Here is a 21,183-nt window from a genome sequence, read left to right on the forward strand (position 1 = left end):
CACATGATCCTTCAGAAATCATTCTAATATGCTGATATGGTGGTGGAAACATTTCTTATTATTATCAATGTTGACAATAAACAGTTGTGCATCTTAATATTTCTGTGGAAATCACAATATATGTTTTCCAGGATTATTTGATGAACAGAAAATTAAAATCAACAGTTGTAACATTATAAATATCTTACCTGTTATAACCTTTTGATCAATTTAACGCAGTCTTGCTGAATAAAAGCATTAATTTATTCCTAATTAAAATGTTATTCTAATTAAAATACTCCTAATTTAGTGTTGTTAATCTTCCAAGTTCTAAAAACCCAAATTTCCAAGGAGTTGTCAGATTTTTGGATACCTCTGTATGGGACAGACATTACAGAAACAAATGTTTCAAATTCAAAACCACTTTGTATTGTGCATGTCCATCAGTGTAGACAGTGTTCTGACCTGTATCTCTGATAGTCGTCTTCATCTTTATCCATGCTGACCAGTTGGTTGGGACAGGCCTCATTTCCCAGAAGGCTCAGGTATTCCAGCGCTGGCGTCACTTCCGCCAAATGCTCCAACAGGGCCTCGATGTCGGTGAAGTGTCACAGGGCAGAGGTCAAGGAATCCAGGCTGTTAATTACATTAGCATTTACTCTGTGCTCTCCGCTGGCTTGGCCAGCCAGAAGAACTCCGTCCGAAACCCTCGGAAAGAGCTCAAAAGCAATTGTGCTTGAGAATACAAAGAGTGGGTAAATTTAAGAGTGAAATTTTGGCATTTGCTGCAAGTTTGGCTGCTCTCTTCTCCTGTTCCTCTTCCCATTTCCTGGGTGGCTTGGTGCAGAACATTAAAAACATTGACAAAATGATGGATGCCTTGTGGTAAAAACAGTTAGTGACTCCCTAAGCCATGGACACCCCCCCCTCCCTCCCTTTCACCCAGCACAGGGAAACAAACAGCCACTTCACAGCAAATTCATCACTAATACATTCACTTCATTGGAAAATGGTGCCCGAAACATGTCAAAATACAACCACACTAATGCAGCACTTGAATTTCAATGGCAGCAGGCCACTACAGGATGTAAATAATTGGCCCATTAGCATGTGCAGACCACTTCACAGCAGAATTCGGGTCTGAGCTGCTGACACTCTGTCGGAGGAGAGCTGTTTGGAGAACAGAGGGTGAGGCTGCGTCATTATTATGTAGATGGATAGCATCCAGCGACAAACAGCAGAGCATAAATTTTCGTCAGGCTAGCACATTTACTTTTGCCATTTACTTCTCTTTGCGTCTCATCACACAAACCAAATGTAACGTGTCGCAGTGATGTAATTGCTGACTGTCAACGGATGGAAACCTGAAATTTCCAGTCTGGCTTCAAAGATTTACTTTTGGCGTGGGGTGGCTGGTACGCTAGCTTATTAAACACCTAACGCTACACTAGGAAATGTATGAGTTCAAATATTGGTTAATAAACTCTGTTTGCTCTGCTTTCTGCTCATGAGGCCAATACTGCAACTACGATAAGGGTCACCATATGATATGATCTGTTTCTAGGAAAGACGTTTAACAGGGCTTTATCTTTCAGTCATGGGACTGTGCTGTTTTTTTTGTTTTGTTTTTCGCCTCTCCTCCACTAGAGGTCACCGTGGCACAAACTCAAGTGAGTTTATAAAGCAGCCCCATTAGATAGGAGCTCAATTTAACACAATAACATCATTTAAAGAGACCAAGTGTGGCAAAAGGAGATCCTGCACTGCATTGCAAAGACACTCACAGCATATCCTGTCATTTTGGTCAAGCATGAGAGCTGAAAAGCAAAGGATATTTGGTTCTTATTGAGCGTCAGGGTATGGAGCCGTGGTAACCTGGGCAACTGGAGGTCATTTCCGAGAAGATTGTTGTCCACAATCAGCTCTTCCAGTTGGCTGAACGCTTTCAGGCCTGTCAGTGACCTGCAATGATAAGGCAAGAGAGGAAAAATGATATGGCCCTAAATCTCGGCAGCCATTATGTGCAGAAATAAATATTTCAGGCGGGCCCTTTCACAGGCCGGAATAGTTTGGGCTTGGGACTGTCAGGAGAGTGAATGATAAGAATTAGTGGCGCTAAGATCCCCTGGCATGGTGCGGCATCCTTCACACGCTGGCAGCGTGAGTGATGAGGGTCACTCGTGAGTAGCCAGGATTCAAAACAAAAGGGCTTCAGAAATGCAGTGTGCGGGATGAATTTGTCAATGTCTTGTGCCTTCAGGCACCCAGCTTTGCCTGACCCTAACCCTCCATTCCCAAGATAAATAACTCTGTCACAGTTCACCTTCACTCCCCCAACACAAATTTAACTCGTCATCCATCATTTTCCCAGCACAGCTATAATGCCTAGCCACAAACGGAATGAGTACAACTTCTGCAACTTCTGCGATGAGCCGCTTGCTGTTAAAAACAACTGCTTTACGAGGGGAAAAGTTTGACGGTTCTCCCTTTATTCCCTGTCGTGACACCCAATCCCCCACAGACGTGCAGGCACGCCGTCCCCAAGGACTTTCCCTCCGTCTGGGTCTCTTCCCCGCCCTGCGCTGGCATAAACATGATGGAGGGTGGTGCTCAGGGTAATGTCGGGCCTTCCAAAGTTCATGGCGTGGAAGGTGCATAAAAGCCGGGGTGTGTGTTTCTAATCCCTCAAATGGCAGAGGCTGACAACCTACAACATTAATGTGTCCACCCTTGGTTAATTGACATTTAGGTCTGTCAGCCTCCTCGAGCAAAGAACAATTCGATGGCGACTAGATGCTAGTCTTTGCCGCTCTTGGGGTGAAAAGAAAAATAACACCTGCATATCATAATCTTATGGATTTTGTTGTCGTGAGACCTTCTGTGGTACAGTAGCGCGGAAAATCCCAAGGCAATCTGGAAGGAGCTCACAGGAGTAAATGTTGATATCTAGCCAGGTGAAGTCTGTCTTTGGAAGACACCCAACTATTGTCTCAACGAACAAATCGGTCCTGCTGTCAGTGTCATAAAACTCTCTGTTGTGTTATGCAAATACTTTGCTCTTATCGTGTAGAACACGGCTGATGAAATTTTATGGGCTTTACAAGAGGAAGAAAGCAAACATATAGAAGCAGACGGCCAAGAACTCCAACCACAAGAGAAATACGTTCTATTTGTATTGTCAAATTGTGCAAAATTCAGAGAAATGTCCCTGCTCGATAAGTGAAAGCTGTTCTGCGAGCCCCCTCCACCTGTTTACCTCGGCTGTTTGTGGGCGGGTGTAATGTTATTAGCCGCTTAGTTAAGAGGCATCCACACGTCGCAGGGGGGTTGCTTATTAATTGTTGTTTTCGTGTCACTACTGCTGTGTGCAAAAGGTGATTTAATCAGTTAAATTCACAGCCAAGGGAGCGGCCAAATCACATTCACAACAACAAACAGGGATTCAACCCTAATTTGCCCACAACACGTTGTGCCTAAACATTTGCACTGCTGTATTATATGCAACATCTGTACAGTGCAGCAGAGGAAAACTTTCAAAATGTGCCACTAACTGAATGATTAATTGCCAAATGCTTTTAAAGGAAAAGTTCACCCAAAAATGAACATTCTGATATTTATTCACTCAAGTCCTGACTATGGAAGCCAAATTCTGCCTAAGAGTGAAAATAAATAAAAAATATAACAGTGAGATTACAAGATACATTAAACAAAATAAAATACAGAAAAAAAATTGCTTCAACTGATAAAAGTGGTGCAGACATATGAAAAGTATAGGATATGAAGTTGCAGAAATGGCTTCAATATATTTTAAACCTAATATATCTTGCTATTTTGTCCATGGAATGCAAAGAGACAAATTTTAAAGAATCTTTATGCTGCTCGTTTTCAGTGTTGGGGAAAGTTACTTTTAAAAGTAATGCATTACAATACTGCGTTACTCCCTAAAAAAGTAACTAGTTACTTTTTATGGAAAGTAATGCGTTAAGTTACTTTTGTGTTACTTTTTAAATATGAGCAGGGCTTGATTGTTTTTAATATAAGAAGTTATATTTATAGCAAATGTAAAAGCCCTTTCACACCAAAAAGTGTACACCTCAGGCTGAAGGAAAAGTAAATTCACGTCTGTACAGTAGAACGCAGGAGAAGGTTCAACACTCTTCAGCAATAAAAAAACAAAACAATGAAGCACAATTGTTAGTTTATCTAAAGTCATTTTTGCGCATTAGTATGGTTGAACTGGATCATCAAAGGTCAGCAGCAAAGACATTGGTTAATAAAATGGGATTAGATACATTTGTGTTATTTAACATATTTAATTATTGCAGGTTTGCATCATATTCTGATTTTGGATTTCACTCTTTCATTAGTATTCATTTTGATGAATACTAAATCGTTTTTTTTTGCAAGTGGGATGAACTAATGCACATTCACATTTAGTCTAGAACTACAGTAACATCATGTTCACACAGTGCACACAACACCAATATGAGGACAGGAGACGTGTCAGTCAATAAATGGGAAAACAAACTGGCGCTACTTTTTTTGAAAAAGTAACAGATATTTTCTTGTAAATTAAAAAGTAATCTGTACTTGAAAAAAGTAATCTGATTACGTAACTCGCGTTACTTGTAATGCATTACCCCCAACACTGCTCGTTTTCATATTTCACAGTTCATATTCTATATTATCTTTGGTTTTTATTCACAGATAATCTTGCATATTGGCTACGTCACACGTTAAACACCTGGAATATAGAGCACATTGTGCACTACTTTTAATGACACCAATTTGTAATTTATGCTTAAAGGGATAGTTCACCCCAAAATGAAAATTCTGTCATTAATTACTCACCCTCATGTCGTTCCAAACCCGTAAGACCTTCTGTCATCTTCTGTCATCTTCGGAACCCAAATTAAGATGTTTTTGATGAAATCGGTCCAGAAACGTAGTAAATCGGTAAAACAGTCCATGTGACATCAGTGGCTCAACTTAAGTTTTGCGACGCTACGAGAATACTTTTTATTTTGCGCAAAGAAAACAAAAATAACAATTTACTCAACCATTCTTCTCCCCCGAGTTACGTCTTCCGCCATTTCGGAGAGTACCCAAGAACATATTTGACGTAACCAGCGTTGTTTACGTTCAGGGGAAAGCGTGCGCATGAACGTAATCGGTGTATTAAGCGTTGTTTACTCTTAGGGGAAAGCGTGCGTATGCGTTGTGATACTCTCTAAAATGGTGGACGACGTAACTCGGGGGAGAAGAATGGTTGAGTAAATTATGTTTCTGGACCTGGAAACATTTCAATTGCGTTGCTGTATATGGAGGGTCTGAGAGCTCTCAGATTTCATCAAAAACATCTTAATTTGTGTTCTGGAGATGAACGAAGGTCTTACGGGTCTGGAACGACATGAGGGTGAGTAATTAATGACATAATTTTCATTTTGGGGTGAACTAAGCCTTTAATGATTAAGTTACATTTATATTAGGTGGTCTTGACTACTGAGACTACTATGTCATTGACTACTATGTACTTACATAAGAAAGTACGATGTACTTATTGTGTTCATATTGTATTGCAAAACACTTTTGGTTAGGTTAGGGACATGTTTGGAGGTATGGGCAGGTTTAAAAGTGGGTTAAGGTGTAAGGGATGGGTCAACGGTGTAATTATAAATGAAATTACAGAAATTAATTACAGATGTAATTACATGCACATTTTTAAAATATAAGTACAATGTAAAACCATGTATGTAAACATTAAGTGCATTGTATCAAATGATTAATTTAAATGTAAGTAGTTAAGGCCACCTAATATAAAGTGGGGCTTTTTAATTTTTTTTTAAATTTTTTATTTTTTTAAGTGTGCTTACCATGGTCATTTTCTTGCATGACACTTGCTTCAGAGAATAAAAAACAACTTTAGGGTGAGTAAATCCTGAACAGGCACTTACAAAACTAAAATAACGTCAGTACACAAGCAATCTAAAACTCAATCACACACACAAACACTTTCAGGTAGGAACCTCTCTGACTCACACCTCGTCCCCATGGGGAATCCAAAACTGACTGCACATTTTCACCACCATCTTCAAAGTCACACCACAATGACAGAATAGCACAACGCAGGGAGCGCCGTCTGATCTAAGGCGAGAAGGAGAGAGATGGACGGGAAGACACGAGAGAAGGAAAGAGAGATAGATTTAACGAGCCACGCCAATGAACCCACTCCTTGTTAAGATAATTATGATCAAGCTCATTGTCACAGTGAATATCTCAACATGTTTGCCAGTGCGGCGTGTCTGGCTCTCTCTGCCTGAGTTAGCACACAGCTCACAAAACAGGAGATTTAGCTGCTAAACAACATACTGCGCTGGAAAAAACACATGATTACACGGGATAAATAAGGCGACCAAATGACCATGATATAAATTAAATACAGGTCAGAGATGGCTTGGTGGATAATGTGGGCTCTCCAATGTGGTGGTGACACATGAGTGATTTACAACATTTACATTCATAACATTTTGTAAGAAAACAGACTAAAAACATTTTAAAATGAAAATAGCTTGATTTTTGGCCACATCAAGCATATTATTTGGATGATTGAACAACAAACAGGGTCCAGAATTGAAACTCACTTAGCACCAAGTGTGCTGTTGAGTAAATAAAATGTAGTAGTATGGAACTTAATGAAATTATACACAATACACGGTTTAAGACAAACTGTAAGAATGATAGTCTGAACCTTGCTGATATAAACGACATAAACGATCAAATCTAGTGACAGATGTTTTCGTTACCTCTGTAAAAAATGTACCATCAAAACTTTATCTAGGACGGGTTTTTTTTCATTACTCCACGTGGCGACACATTTGTGAAATATTCCCCTCATTAAACCACCAACACGAAAACAAGGAACAAAATCACAGTTCACGTTTTTGTGACAGGTGTAGTTTTACAGAGATACAGACACTAGCTTGTATACGATGCAGCTAATTATTGGCACAAACAGCATCCTGATGGTAGCTCTTGCTCGTGAAACTGGGATGTCTCGTAATCCAATTATTAAACATAATGCCTAATGGAATGAGGAGGAGAAATACTGAAGAGAAAGTTGATAGAAGGTCAAACAATTACATTACTACCAAAGGTTACTTTAAAAAGATCCCATGTAGATGGTGACAGTTTGCTGACATGCGAAACAAGCACTCGCTGAGAGCGTCTAATTCCACGCCTCCTCAAAAGGCCGCCATGTAAAACCTTTCAAAGCCAGGGCCTGTAAAACAAATTACTATGCAGACTATCCTTCAAAAGAAGCCGAACAAGAGGACAAGAGCTCAGACAATGACACAGAGATGGCTTGACAGAGATGGATGGATCGATAGACAAATACTAATGCGGACATGCTGATTGATAAACTGCTGCTGACAACAGGGGAAAAAAACACTCTGTGATTATTGGTTGAAATGTCAGTCACTGCAGCCATTAGTCAGCCAGCTTTCACAGGTCACATGTCCAGGGAGGGAGAGACAGAGAAAGAAAGAGAAAAGGAAAGAGAATTCAGAGATACACCTGCCAAGTTAGCAAACAGTGCTAACCGCAAATAACAGATTTTCAGACACAGCGTTCATTCAAACGCACTCACGCTGCCTTTGTATTCCGAGTCTGCGTTCCAGCAGTGATCCCATTCAGCAAAAGCCTCCTTCTGTATGATATTCCCAGCTTTGATATTTCCCTTTGCTATGGCCAGTAATTCCCTTGTTTGCTCGCCGGTTTTAAAAGGCCTTTCTCTTCTCTGCTCTCTTTTTTGAGTCCCCAGTGTGTCTGTTCTTGACAGAGCAGCTCTGATCATCCTTTGATATTAGTCTCTCTCATATCCTTGGCTCCACAGTGTCACCCATGTGTCTGGAGCCAAAACTGGGTCCCAGAACAGCCACAGGCGATCTAGGCCGTACATCTTCACCAGCTGATCTGCAACCAGCACCACGACTCGTTCTCAAAATACGACTCTGGTTCGGTGATCCCATTCGCATGGCCGCAGATCCCATTGTTTGGGATCTTTTTCTGTGCGAGTCTGACTTTAGGCCTTGTTTGAAAGTTAAAGAGGGGAGATTTAACATCAAAGCTGTCTCCGGTGTAGGAAAAGTAATGTTTTTATTCCAAAGAGGCTGCGAAGGCTTGGGAGTGACAGGCAAATTGACATGCTGTTCACAGGGCAAAAGATAAATGTTTGATGAATTGGCCAATCCGGTTGGAGTGATGGGCTTCATATGTGCATAATGGACTGGCTGCCTGGCAGTTCTGATTGCCTGCCAAGATAAGAAACTATAATGAATGAAAGAGGGAAGCGGGGCTGTAAAAACAGCGATCGGACTGGTTTTAATAAATGTAAAAAAAAGGAAGGAAGAAAAGATGCACATGAGACCGCAAAGCTGTCCATCAGAGGACATGACAAACTCCTCATCGCATAGAGAGAATGAATGAATCAACTATTTCTTGTGATAAATGTGAGGTAGAACGCCACATCTGCGCATTGTGCCGGTTTTTTAATCAACCCTACAACCTTGAATATGATCTTGACACCAGCTTCATGCAGAATATATGCGCCAAAGGAGCTCAGATGCACTCCCACCTTCAACCCACATGCAATTCTGTTTTCAATCTTCAAAAACATGATGCCTCAGATGCAGCGGCACTATAAATCTTCAGTTTGGCAGTATTAGGCAGCCATTATCTAGCTTAATCTCAGCCCATCCACCCTGTCTGACTTCAAACATGTCACCAGCCCTCAGGTGGCAGCAATTTACAGATCACATGTGTAAGGAAATGGGCTTCAGCTATGTTGCAATTTACATGTGTTAAAGGCTTATAGAGCAGTTATCCTGCAGTTTTAATGGGGATGCACACTGCTTGGGTGATTTTCTTCCAATATACAATGTACATTTTGGTTTGTTATTTACGTGGATATTCACAAACCTGCAGCGCATAATTTGGCTCCATTAAACAACACTATCATTACAGTACTGCGTATATCACATAAATAATGGATATATTGTATAAAGAGCTAAATACTAGTGTTTTGGAGCTAAATGTGTCAAAGAAAAAAATTTGAAAAAAAGAAAAACACATGGGGTTCCATGAATAAATTGCCGTATTTAATTAGTCTCAAATTGTGGATTTAAAGAGGAGATAACAAAGGGTCACTTAGGAATGGTTTAACCAAAAATGATCAGAATTTACTGGTTCCAGGTCTTTGTTTTATTTTATATGTTCAAGCTTCTGCTTTACATACACTATAAGGAAAACAGATGCTGATGTACAATGATGCCACTGTCAAAAATAAATAAATATTATGGCTTCAGAAATCTATATAGATAAATATATAGTACACAAGTCGGAGGGACTACTTTTAAATAACTTCATGATGCTGTTTTGTCCTTTTTGGACCTTTTGATGCTTTGTAAATCACCATTGATTTCTTTGTATGGAAAAGAGCAGCTTGAACATTCTGTGCAATCTCATTTTGTATTTCACAGAAAAAATAAAAAATAAAATACACGGTTGGAAGTGAGTAAACGGCAAAATGTTAGCGTCAAATATCTTTAAAGGGATGAAAATCTTTAAAAATGAAAATTCTGTCATTATTTACTCACCCTCATCATTAACTCAACCACTGAGTTCCACTCTACAGAACACAAAAACACTGAAGAGGAACTAAGTCATAGAGGATTGGCGAAACATGAGGGTTTGGTAAATGAAGACAATTTAGATTTTTGGGTGAACAATCCCTTTAAGCCATCCTCTGACTGGACCAGGCAGTGGTGTGCTGGTTAGGGCGGGGTTGAGTCGAGTCGGGTCGGGCGGGGGTTCGACCAGAAGAAGGACTGAGGCTAGGGATGAAACGCCTGGTGAATTATAGACTGCCTCTCAAGATTCACAGCTCTCAGTGGTAGGAGGTTAATATTCTCACATGTCATTAGGTCCGCTGGCTCGGCTGACGGCTCATTGAATCAGGCAGCAAATGATTTCCTCATGCGGCAAAGGACAGCGCACTTCAAAGGGAGAAGGGGCTGAGGTCAGAGCCGCTCCGCTGTGATTAATAGCCCTGGATCAGTCGAGGTTGGCCGTAAGGTAAGAATGTGACGGAGGCTTTTGACAGAGCTGACTCCTTAAGCTGGGTTTGACCCCCGGCCCTGGCAAACTTTGTTTCCAGTGCCAAGTCTGACTGACCTGATGGGCCCTGTCAGGGGCAACCTGGACTCCACGAGCTGAGCTGCAACGTGCACAAATCACCTTGTGTTACAGAGTAGCGAGAGTGTCTGTCCAGTTGCTGTCTAATCACTTACCCTTGCTTCAGTCATGCAAAAGACACAACGTGTACTTCAAAGGACAGCTTCTGAAACAAGCGTGTGTGTCCTTTGGTCAAATAAATACGAAATGTGGTTGTTTAAATTGAGCGGCAAATCATTTTAACTGAAAATACGAAAAATCTGAAACAGCGCCATTCAACATGCAGCCCTCAAGACATTATTTTTTTTTCTTCTTTTTATGATAATAAAGAGTATACAGTGAGATGGTGTCAATTGTAAAAATTCTGCCTTACCATTTATACTGTGGTATATCTGTGGTTGTATAGTTTCTGCAAAGAATTGACTGTTGCAGACGGGTGCTTCCAATATAGACAGCTTCTTGGATTACAATGGGATTGATTTAGTTTTGAGGCATCGCAACACTTGTGTCCAGTTTAAATAGGATGTAAGCGAAGGTTGTTTACAGCTGCCAAGCAACATGATCATCAACGTGATCATAGATTGGCTATTTCAGATGTGACTGATCCAATCAGATTCATAACATAGAAGTGTTTTGGCTTTTACCTCAGGTATAAATGTGAAATAATGTGAATAATGTTTATCAAAAATAGACATTACTAACTGGTGACAAATTAAAAATGTGTGCATTAGGTTTCCATGACATAAATGACTCATACCAATGATATCACATATTCTACTCATCTCAATAATATAAAACAATTAATATGTAAAATTAGGGGTTAAAGGCATCCTGCTTTGTGGTCTGAGCTTTCCAATCTGAACACCACACCGACGACCAAAATCATTAACATTATGCAAAATCTGAGTAAACTATTAATAAGTGTTATTTTTAAGATTAAAGTAAAAACAGAGCCAGCCACTTCATTTTGGAAGCACTGCAGCGTAACTTTATATGGGTCTGCTGGTAGAGAAATGGTCGACACCATTTCTCTTCATGCCTCATGGCCTCCCTGTCTCTGGTGCAACCCAGTTTCTTTTAAACGACACCACTGACTGATTATACCTCTCCTCACAAAACAAATGCATTCTCCCATTCGTACCGCTGCCCTGAAAATCAATTCTATTCTTTACAGATGGCACCACAGTCATCTGCCATCACTGTTTATCTGCGAGGGAAATGTATCTTAAGGCACTTTGCATTTAGATAAATACCAAAACGTAAAATCAATGACTTTGAAAATGATGCAGTAATGGAGGAAAAAATAAAATAAGTGGCTTAAGGTAAAATAATGGCAACCTACACATATCCATAAGACACTTTTAGCAGAGGAATTACGATGAATAGGTAAAAGTTCAGTCTTTATTCTGAAAAAGATGTTTACAAATTGTTTTAGTTATTGCAATATGTATAATAATCGAAGACATGCACATCCTTTTTAGACTGTCTTTTGGAAATATTGTACATACATGTTTGCTTTTTGTTTTCCAATTTAAATTTTATTTGATTTCATTCTGCCCAGTTATTTAATAAACACAATAAATTACATTTACTCACTTGATAATAGCATGCAAGCACAGTAAACTACTACATGTAATCTGCGTATTGCATTATATTTAATGCTGTAAAATAGAAACATGTTTGAACGAAAAAAGATACTATTCATAATTACTATTTGCAACCATAATTTGTTTGGATACGTTTTTTTTCCGTTTGATATGCGTAGACATATGGCATCTATATAAAATCTTAAAACAAGGTTAAGAAACTTACATTGTACATTCGTAATCGGACTAACTTCAAATTTTTATTTGCATACTGTAAATAAACATGGACACTGATCCTCAAGAGCAAGCATTTGACTAGAAGGCACAAAGAGCACAGTTCCTCCATGATATCTGGGGTTGAGGCCGTCGTACTGTCAAGCTGCAGCCCTGTATGCTTGAGCATCTATCTAATAGCAAATAATCACTACCTTGCTGTCACTTCATGGCAAATGATCAATGACACTTGATGGATGACCCTGTCTGGGGCCTGCCCGTGGTCTGCATCACTCCCATCCCCTCTCACAACCACATGAGACAGCCATGATTCCGTGCCTCATGGCCAACCACACATTCCTCCAAAAAAGCTTTCATTTCACTTTCTCAAAGCCGTAAATGAGGGGCTCCGAGAGAGAGAAAGAAAAAGAAAAAAACGAAGCGGATGCTTGGAAAATCAGTCTTTATCCAAACGATGGCCACTGAGAAAAGAAATCGTAATTTTTCAATATTAGAGGGAAATTAAATCATCTGATGATCTAATTGGGAGGATTACGGTCCCCCACCTGCGCTGTCACTCTCTGGGGCCCCATTACAAGGCCCTTATTAGTTTTTACTTGGCAGATTAAAATGCGAGCGCCGCAATCTTTGATCTCTCACTTGCTGACACAAATCCTTTCAAGCCCCAACATTTTCTGCTGGGTAATTAATGCTAATTAAAAGGTTTCAAGCAGTCAGTGAACGCCGCTCTTCTCCCGTCCAAATTGCCATCAACTTCCCCTATCTACGGATCTGCATGTCATGCACATTTCCCCCTCATGCAGAGTTTTATCGCAGCGTCTATGCAAACAACAAATTATAAACTAAATGCAGGCAACTTGCCAGAGTGGTATCTACTAACTGAGCATTTGCAGACATTTTGTAAAATATAGAAGCACAGCAATCTTTAATACTAAAATAAACAAAAATACAGCTGTGCCGCATATAACTTGCGGGTTTCGAGTCAATTCGCCAATCTCTAATTCACAAACAGAACGCAGGAATGATGTTAAGACAGCTTAATGTTTTAAACACTTTGAAGCTATAAAAGGGTTTATGTAACTGTCACATGTAAATGCTGCTTGTCTACAATTTATGTATACATTGAAAATAGGTTAACGGCTTTTAAGTTAGGAACTGGACCTCGGCCAAGTTTGATCTTCAGCATTTCCACATACAAACAACCGTTACATGTAGTCTTTTCATTCATGTTAAGTAAGAGTATACGCAAATAAATCTGGTTGTAATTAAATGAAGAGTGGTTTGATTTAATTGCAAGTCGCTCTACATTGGCAGTGCTTTGAAACCACTTAAATATATGAGGCATATCCACCCTGACTCCATCATCACTCACTTATTATGTTGTAATTAGCTGTCGCTCCGCCATATCATTATGTAGCTCAGTAAAGTGTCAGGTATGAAGATGTCTCTTCCTGACGAGCAAAAGGCAATATCATTATACAATGCTACAAAATGATAATTACATTACTTCTGCATCAGTACCAACCCTATGTGATAATTAGACGCATATTCAAACCAATTAAACTCCTGATGCAGTCTGTTTTTCCCCTGTCAAACATACAGTTTGACTTCTCCAACACCCTGTCACAAATATCTCACGTAAAAAACAACTGGGACTCAGAATAACCTGTGCACGTAAGGATGAAAAAAGGTGAACAGCGATCATCGCCGTTTTATGGTGTGAATATAAATTTGAACTAATTATGAACATTACATAATCCCAATAAATCAACAGATAACTCAACTTAAAGAAATACTCTCATTATTTACTCTCAAAAATACTTTCTTTTCACACAGGAAACAGATGATGTTATTTAGATGTTATATCCGAGCTGATCTTTTCCATACATGAATGACAGCCGAGGCCACAATTTACTTTCAGTGTATGGTAAAGAAAACAAGTGTTGTAATTGCTTTTGCTGCTTCATTTTTGGTACATAGATTTAAAAGTATTATTAATAATACGTTTAGTGTCTTAATAGTGTTAAATGCTGTTTTGACACTGTAACATTAAAAATAAATATACCTACGTTGACTTTGAGAACACTATGTTTGGCATTTACACTAAACTATCAGTCTACAGTGGTTGTCTTGAACGTCAAAAGGAACATTAAATAATTATTGAAAGTATTCTGAAAACTGGGTCAATGAACTTGGAAACCCTTAGTGCATCAAATTGCATGACAATCATCATGTCTTTTAATAATGTGCTTCTTTGCATGCAAAACACATATTCCTATTATTATAGCACTTTCTATGTCTAGCCATCTCAGACATTGATCTACTGCTATATCACTCAGATATAGCAGGATTTGGGAAGGCCTTTCTTTCCTTTTCACTTGTTTGCAGATGCCCTCTCTAATACACAGCCATGACACTTTAAAAGAGGCATGTGATAGATGATTTGTGCAATTTTAACTGAAGTTCAGTTTGATGTAAGATTATTCTCGTTCTCTCTGCCATTGCTTCATTAACTTAGAAAAGCAGGAATCATTAAAGGAGGCAAGTCCAGTCAAATCTCAGCATAATTCTATAGAGTTGAACTGATGTCAACATCATTAACCATCATTTCTCCAACTCGCTTCATGACTTGTGAAGTGTTCTTTATTGTGTAATGATCCAAATCTCTTACAAAATCGCCCTCTTCAAAGGGCCCCTGGGACGTACCACCCATGCAGCCTGCCGACATGTCACAGGCAAAGATCAAATGAAGCTCAGTAATTAGGTGCTTTTCTTTATCTTACAGTTGCCTGTTTACTTCCATTTTCAGGTGACAGTCGTGTAGCTGTAAAGAGAGCGTAAAAAATAAGCATGTGGTAACGAGCAGAGGAATAAGGTAAAATGCTTTGATGTCTTTTGTAGTTCAAAAGCGTTACTGCTTATGATCGCAGACAGCTGAGCTTGAAGAATGTAATGTAAACACTGGCCACGTGAAGGTTTAGAGGGTCACTAAAACAGCTCATGGACAAATCTGCTGTGATAAAGCAATGGTTGTGCTCCAGGATTTAGATTTTACAACGGACCAAACATTGTAAACAAAACTGTTTAGCATACAATAACTGAATTAAAACTTATCAAATGCATCAGGGGTTACATCTTTAAAAAAAAATTTAAATTAAATAAAACAAAACAAAAGACTAGCATCAAACAGAACTACAAAAATAAATACTGTTCTAAAATAAAAATAGTAAAATAAACATCATAAAAAAATAAAACAAAATGAAATACAAAATAAAATGCATGCATCACAAAACAAAACGGCAATGACTGTTTTCCCAAACCCCTGTCTCCCATGTTTTTATAATATGATATATAATATATATGATATGATATGTAAGGGATAATCAACGGCTAGCTGTGCATTAAACGATTTGAATGCACGACATGGAGGCGAAGAACCACCCGACGCGCAGCGGAGGATTAGGAACGGGATTATCCCGTTTATGCCATGGTCATTTGCCAGCATTCACATATTAAAGATGTTAATAATATTTGCGCTGCAATATTTAACTGGAACAATAAAAATGACAGTTATTTTGTCTGTATTACTATTCAACTGTAACTGTATGTTACTATGGTTACCAATGTTTATAGGAAGCGCATTAAAATAGAACGTGATTAAACTGACCTGGAACTACCTGTGCAGTTCAGCGAATTTAATCAACACTTGCCAGCCAATCAGAATAGAGTATTCAGACAGACCATGGCATAAAATAATAAAATTCATAAAACATAAAATGACAGTCACAGTTATACCATCAAATATAAATGTAAAAAATTTAAGAAAAGCAAAAACACGAGGACTATGACTTTACATTGGACATTAGTCAAAGACACAACACTAAAAATTAAAATATTTATACAAAAGTGGAAAAAAAGTCCTTAAAAATCAAACATCACTTTGTATAGTAATTACAATTGCTGACTGGACTTTAGTTTTCTCTTCAATAATATTTCGAAATACTCTTCGATTGGACGCATAGCCTTTGACACCAGCAACAAAATATATGGGAAGCGTTTTCTCCTGGCTTTTGAACACTGATAAGCCTTTTTTCTCTCCTAAGTAAGTATGCACAATTACATATCCACAACCCCATTAACAACCCATTTTTGGGTCACAATCCACCAGTCGGAATCAATGGTTTTCAATATCTCAGCCGCTTCTGCATGTACCAAATGAGTAATGACTGAGTTTGTTATGTGCATGCAACGTATGAAGCCATGACAAATTAGCCTGGGAGATGGCCTCACTGGTCACAATGAAAGATACTCTCTGTATTTTGACTGAAGGAAAGCACCTTTATCTGTCAGGGTATGTGTGTGTAGCCTCCTGCTCAGCAGGGGCGTCGAAGCAGTGCCGCAGGGGTGATGCTTCTCAGGGGCCTGAGGACCTACAGTAAATCTTCAAACAATTTAGACAAACAAAAGGCCACAGCGGCAGGAAAAAAGACAAGGAAAAACAGATGAATAAGCAACATCAATTACCGACAGGGTTGACCTGTGAGCCCCCACACCTCGGCTGGCCCCTCACACCCAGGGGTGGCAGATTGAAGCTGACATGCCTGGAGTGAGAACAGTACGGCCTCACAAGGCCTTTCCTCCGAGTGCGGACAGAACGAGAGAGAGAGTGCCAGCAGTGGGAGCTATGAATGAAAAATCACGCATAATAGGTCCCCGCTTTAGTTTAAAGTGAAACAAAATGGCTCAATTTGAGCACTTAGCCTGTGGAAAATTGGCGGCGCTGAGATAGGACAGGAACATGCGAGGGGACAAGCGAATCAGCCCTCTGATAAGTAGACTATAAGGGGAACAAAGCCGGATGTCCAACAGGCTTACCAGTGAACTCAAGTGCGATTGGGCCCCTCGAATGGCCGCTTCAGTCTCCGCTTGCCCTCCAAAAAAGAACTCCTCTCCCCTCAGACGCTTTGTGTTCGACCAGTAGTTAAATAAATACAGCGCTCATATTTGTTCAACACACCAAGCTTTGTGTCATCCCACTGGATATTTGTGTAGGGACGAGAGCAGGGTAAATGCATAGCAAAGCAGGAAGCTTTAAGCTAACAGACTGGATTACAAAAGGTATCACGTTCTTTTAAAATCACTTACACTACTGCAATAGGCAACCTGCATAAATGTTTACTTGAGTAAATGTTTTCAGCACAGTACGCACTTTGAATCGTAATTTTTACACAGGATTTTTAATACTGTTATCAAATGCATGTCAAAAAAATACAAAATAAAAATTAAATCAAATAGATGCCCTGTGAATTATAATATAATGTAATGTAATGTAATGTAATGTAATGTAATGTAATATAATTAATATAATTTAATATATTAGCTTGTAGCCAGATAATATAATATATTAGCTTGTATTATAATTTGAAACAACGGTTTTCTATTGTAATAAATATTAAGAAGCAGATAATTATTTTCAACACTGATAACAAGAAGAACTATATTTAATAAATGAGCATCAATAATAATTGATAACTGAGCCCCAAATCAGCATAGAATAATATCTATTGATCATGTGACACTGAAGACCGAGAGTAATGGCTGCTGAAAATTCAGCTTTGCCACCACAGGAATAAATTACATTTTGAAATACATTAAAATAGAAAAGAGTTATTTTAAATTGTAATATTTCACAATATTACTGTTTTTACTGTATTTTTAATCAAACAAATGCAGCCATGGTGAGCATAAGAGGCATTTTTCTAAAACATTTTAATATATTAATTATTTAAATATTAAATACAAACTTGACCTTGAGTAGTCTATACTATATACTGTATACTTTATTATTATTATTACTATTATTATTATTAGAAATATTATTGTTTGGCTACCGGCACAGTATACTTTAAAACAGGATAGCTTATAAAAGGTTGTATATTTTTTCTAAATAATAATAACTACAGTTATAATAGATGCTAAATGCATGCATTTACAGTTATACCTTCAACCCAAAAATAGCAAAGCACTAAAACGTGCTGCACAAGACAATGCTCCGAGTGCATGCTCTAGTGCTAAACTTGCACAATCTGATCTGTGTTTTATTGACCAACCTCAGACACAGTCTCTATAGTAACAACACACACACAAGGGTGTAAAGGGACATTTAGGAACATTGCCCGAGGGACTGTTTAATACAATGGAGTGAACAATAACACCAACCTACACAATAGATGCTAAAACCAGTGAAAGCAATCTGACAAGCTCACTATTTCATACTAAATATGCCTTATAATCAAACACAGCTATAAGCAAGACATCTTAGATCCCAAACTGTTGTTAAAAAATGCTTATAATTAAAATGATTTTCTATTTTAGCGTATACTTGATGTCACCGAATTTCATTGTGCACTTCATGTATTTACACTGCACATTAGCTGTTATTTCAAAAAGCACAAAATAGGGATCTGGGTGATTCATGTTCACAGACATTGACAGCAGTGTCAGATTCAGCTGTATTCTGTAAATCAGACATTAGATCATAGCGGAAGGCGTCATTTAAGAGAGAGAAAAAAAAAAACTCTTTGATATTAAATAAGATGGAAGCAGGGCAGTCATAAAATATTTGACCTTGCTAAGAGCTCTACACACCTCTCTAATCTGACTGGCTCCTTTTTCAAACAATAGAGCTCTTTAAATCGCTGCAGCTATCAGCACAGCTCAAATAGGTCTATAATAGAGCCCTATCTTCTTTGCAAATGGAAATCCAGTCAAGGGAGGAGATGGGAATCATTTTCATCTCGTTGACATGCAGTACAACTGAGAGTTTTGTGGAGGAGACACGAGCCTACAGGTCAATTTCCATGTCAGCGCTGTCTGTTTTTTGGAAATGCGCAGCTTTGAAGTTCAATTTTATGCAGTGCTGAGGTGAAGGGCTTCATTAGGGGTGCTTTAAGCTCACGAGGTCACAATAAATACATTAAATGTACAATACATAAATATATTAGTTGTTTACATGGATTATCATAAGGAAATTTATCAAGAAAATGTTCAAGACAACATGAAATGAGGTTATCAACGTTACTGCATAATGAATATTTGACATAATTGAGTGAAAGGACAAAAATAAAACAGAATGTAGGGCAGTATACTGTATATCTACAAACACACATTTAAAATGTCAACAAAAAAAAAACAATTATTCAGTCTTCAGTGTAACATGATTCTTCAGAAATTCTAAAATGTGGATTTTTTTTTATTTTATTTTTAGAAAATTCAAAAAGAACAGCATTTATTTGAAATATAAATATTTTGTAACATTATAAATGTCTTTACTGTCACTTTTGATCAATTTAATGCATCCTTGCAGAATGAAAATCTTACTGACCCCAGCCTTTGGAGGTGAAAATAAATAAATGCATCACCAGCAATATCCATTAAAAAAACTAAATCAATTCTGCAACTGCAGTCACCGTTCATATTTAGAGTTCGGATTGAGGAAAATAAATCTGAATTAATTAATTCGCATTAGTATTTAGTAAACTATCTGAGCCTGTCATTTCATAAGAATTACATAAGCAGAAATAAGTAAATGTGTATACAGTAGATTTCCATGGTCAAAGCTGTCCTTCGCTACACTTGCACAATACTCGACTCTGCTTATCTGCTTTAAAGCTTTGATTAAATAGAAAAAGCGCAGATCTTTCCCAAGCCTCTTTTACAATTTCTCCTAAAATGGATTCTGCAGAGAAAGGGGGAGAAGGGTAAAATCTGAAGTGACACAAGACAAGAAATCTATTTCCCCCCTCAGCCCCTTCCTCTCTCACATCCTCCGAAATGTAAATGCATTCTCGCTCAGTTCAAGCCATAAAATACTGCCCTTGAAATATTGAGTGACAGAAGGAATTATGGGTTATTGTACTGTCAAAATGCAAGACAGCTGTATGATGGGATACTGTGTTATTTAGACAATCAGAAACTTAAGAGGCAAAGTGACACATGCCCCCCCTCCCACCACTCTCTCTCTCTCTCACACACACACACACACACACACTTAGACAAGCATGGTGATCACTGCCAGACAGAGAAAGCACTAGAAACACACAGAGGACCAATAGCAGGAAAGGTAAAGATACTCTTCTTCAATATGTAACACAGTTGATACACTCTATGCTACTGCTGCTTGCCAGATAGATGTATTAACTTCACATAGGAAAAGTTTACATTATTGAGTTGTGAAAGCAACGAAATTTAGTCTACAATTTTGTCTCACTGTGTACAAAGACCAGGTCAGATCAAATTTAAGGCACTTAAAGGATTTGCACTGATAGAAGAGCCCACACATACAGACACATTACACTACCATCTGTTTTAGGTGAATCAAATAAGTGAAAATTTGCAGTTAATTTACAGTTAATTTTAATTAAATTTTTTTCTTCAGAAGAACAGATTTTTAGCTGATACCATTGTCCTCTGTGATTTATAAAAGTTAAAACCCGTGAATCAGTTTTTTGAACCAGTTCATTGAAATGAACTGTCCGAAAGAACCAGTTCACAGAAAATAATCTGATTTCCCCATTTGCCTGAGGCTCTGGATTACAGTTTCTGGCAGAACCTCAATACATCGTCAGGAGCCAATGGTATTAATTTTGCCTTTCCTGATATGCTTTTTTTTGACTCTCAAAGTGACGGTACCCATTAACTTACATTATATTTTTTAAAAATCTTCTTAATTGTTCTACTGAAGAAAAAAAAGTCACCTACATCTTGGATGTCCTGAGGGTGAAAAAACTGATAGCTAATTTTAATTTTTGGGTGAACTATTCCTTTAAACAGGGCCTAATATATTTTATGACGTGAAGGTAGTTAAATACACGTGACTCCATCACATCTGTAGTTCAACACTACTGTTGTCCAGGAAGCAACAGGACAGATTAAAGTATACCGCTTGCTCGCCTGTCAATCATCTACGGTGCTAAATACATATACACACTATAAATATACACACAGGTGTGTCAGCAGTTTACAATAATTAGGATTTAACTTTATTTGAAAGAAGTCTCTTTTGCTCACCAAGACTGCATTTATTTGATCAAAAACACAGTAAAAACAGTAATTTTATTTGAGTATTTGCATTACTTTATTCAAGACCAAC

At 38.3% G+C, this 21,183-nt stretch overlaps 1 protein-coding gene across 3 annotated transcripts in view; it reads right to left on the bottom strand.

Moving 5' to 3' along the window:
- The window catches only part of lrmda (leucine rich melanocyte differentiation associated), a 286,940-nt gene that overhangs the window by 87,903 nt on the left and 177,854 nt on the right, over window positions 1–21,183 (bottom strand). For all 3 annotated transcript variants that reach the window (XM_058795123.1, XM_058795126.1, XM_058795125.1), the window contains 2 exons: window positions 1,815–1,941; window positions 445–584 (listed from right to left, as the gene is read on the bottom strand). In XM_058795123.1, coding sequence (XP_058651106.1) covers window positions 445–584; window positions 1,815–1,941 — 267 coding nt within the window. The remainder of the gene's footprint in view (window positions 1–444; window positions 585–1,814; window positions 1,942–21,183) is intronic.

This window comes from Onychostoma macrolepis, chromosome 13 (genome assembly GCF_012432095.1).
Source record: "Onychostoma macrolepis isolate SWU-2019 chromosome 13, ASM1243209v1, whole genome shotgun sequence".
Lineage (NCBI taxonomy): Eukaryota > Metazoa > Chordata > Actinopteri > Cypriniformes > Cyprinidae > Onychostoma > Onychostoma macrolepis.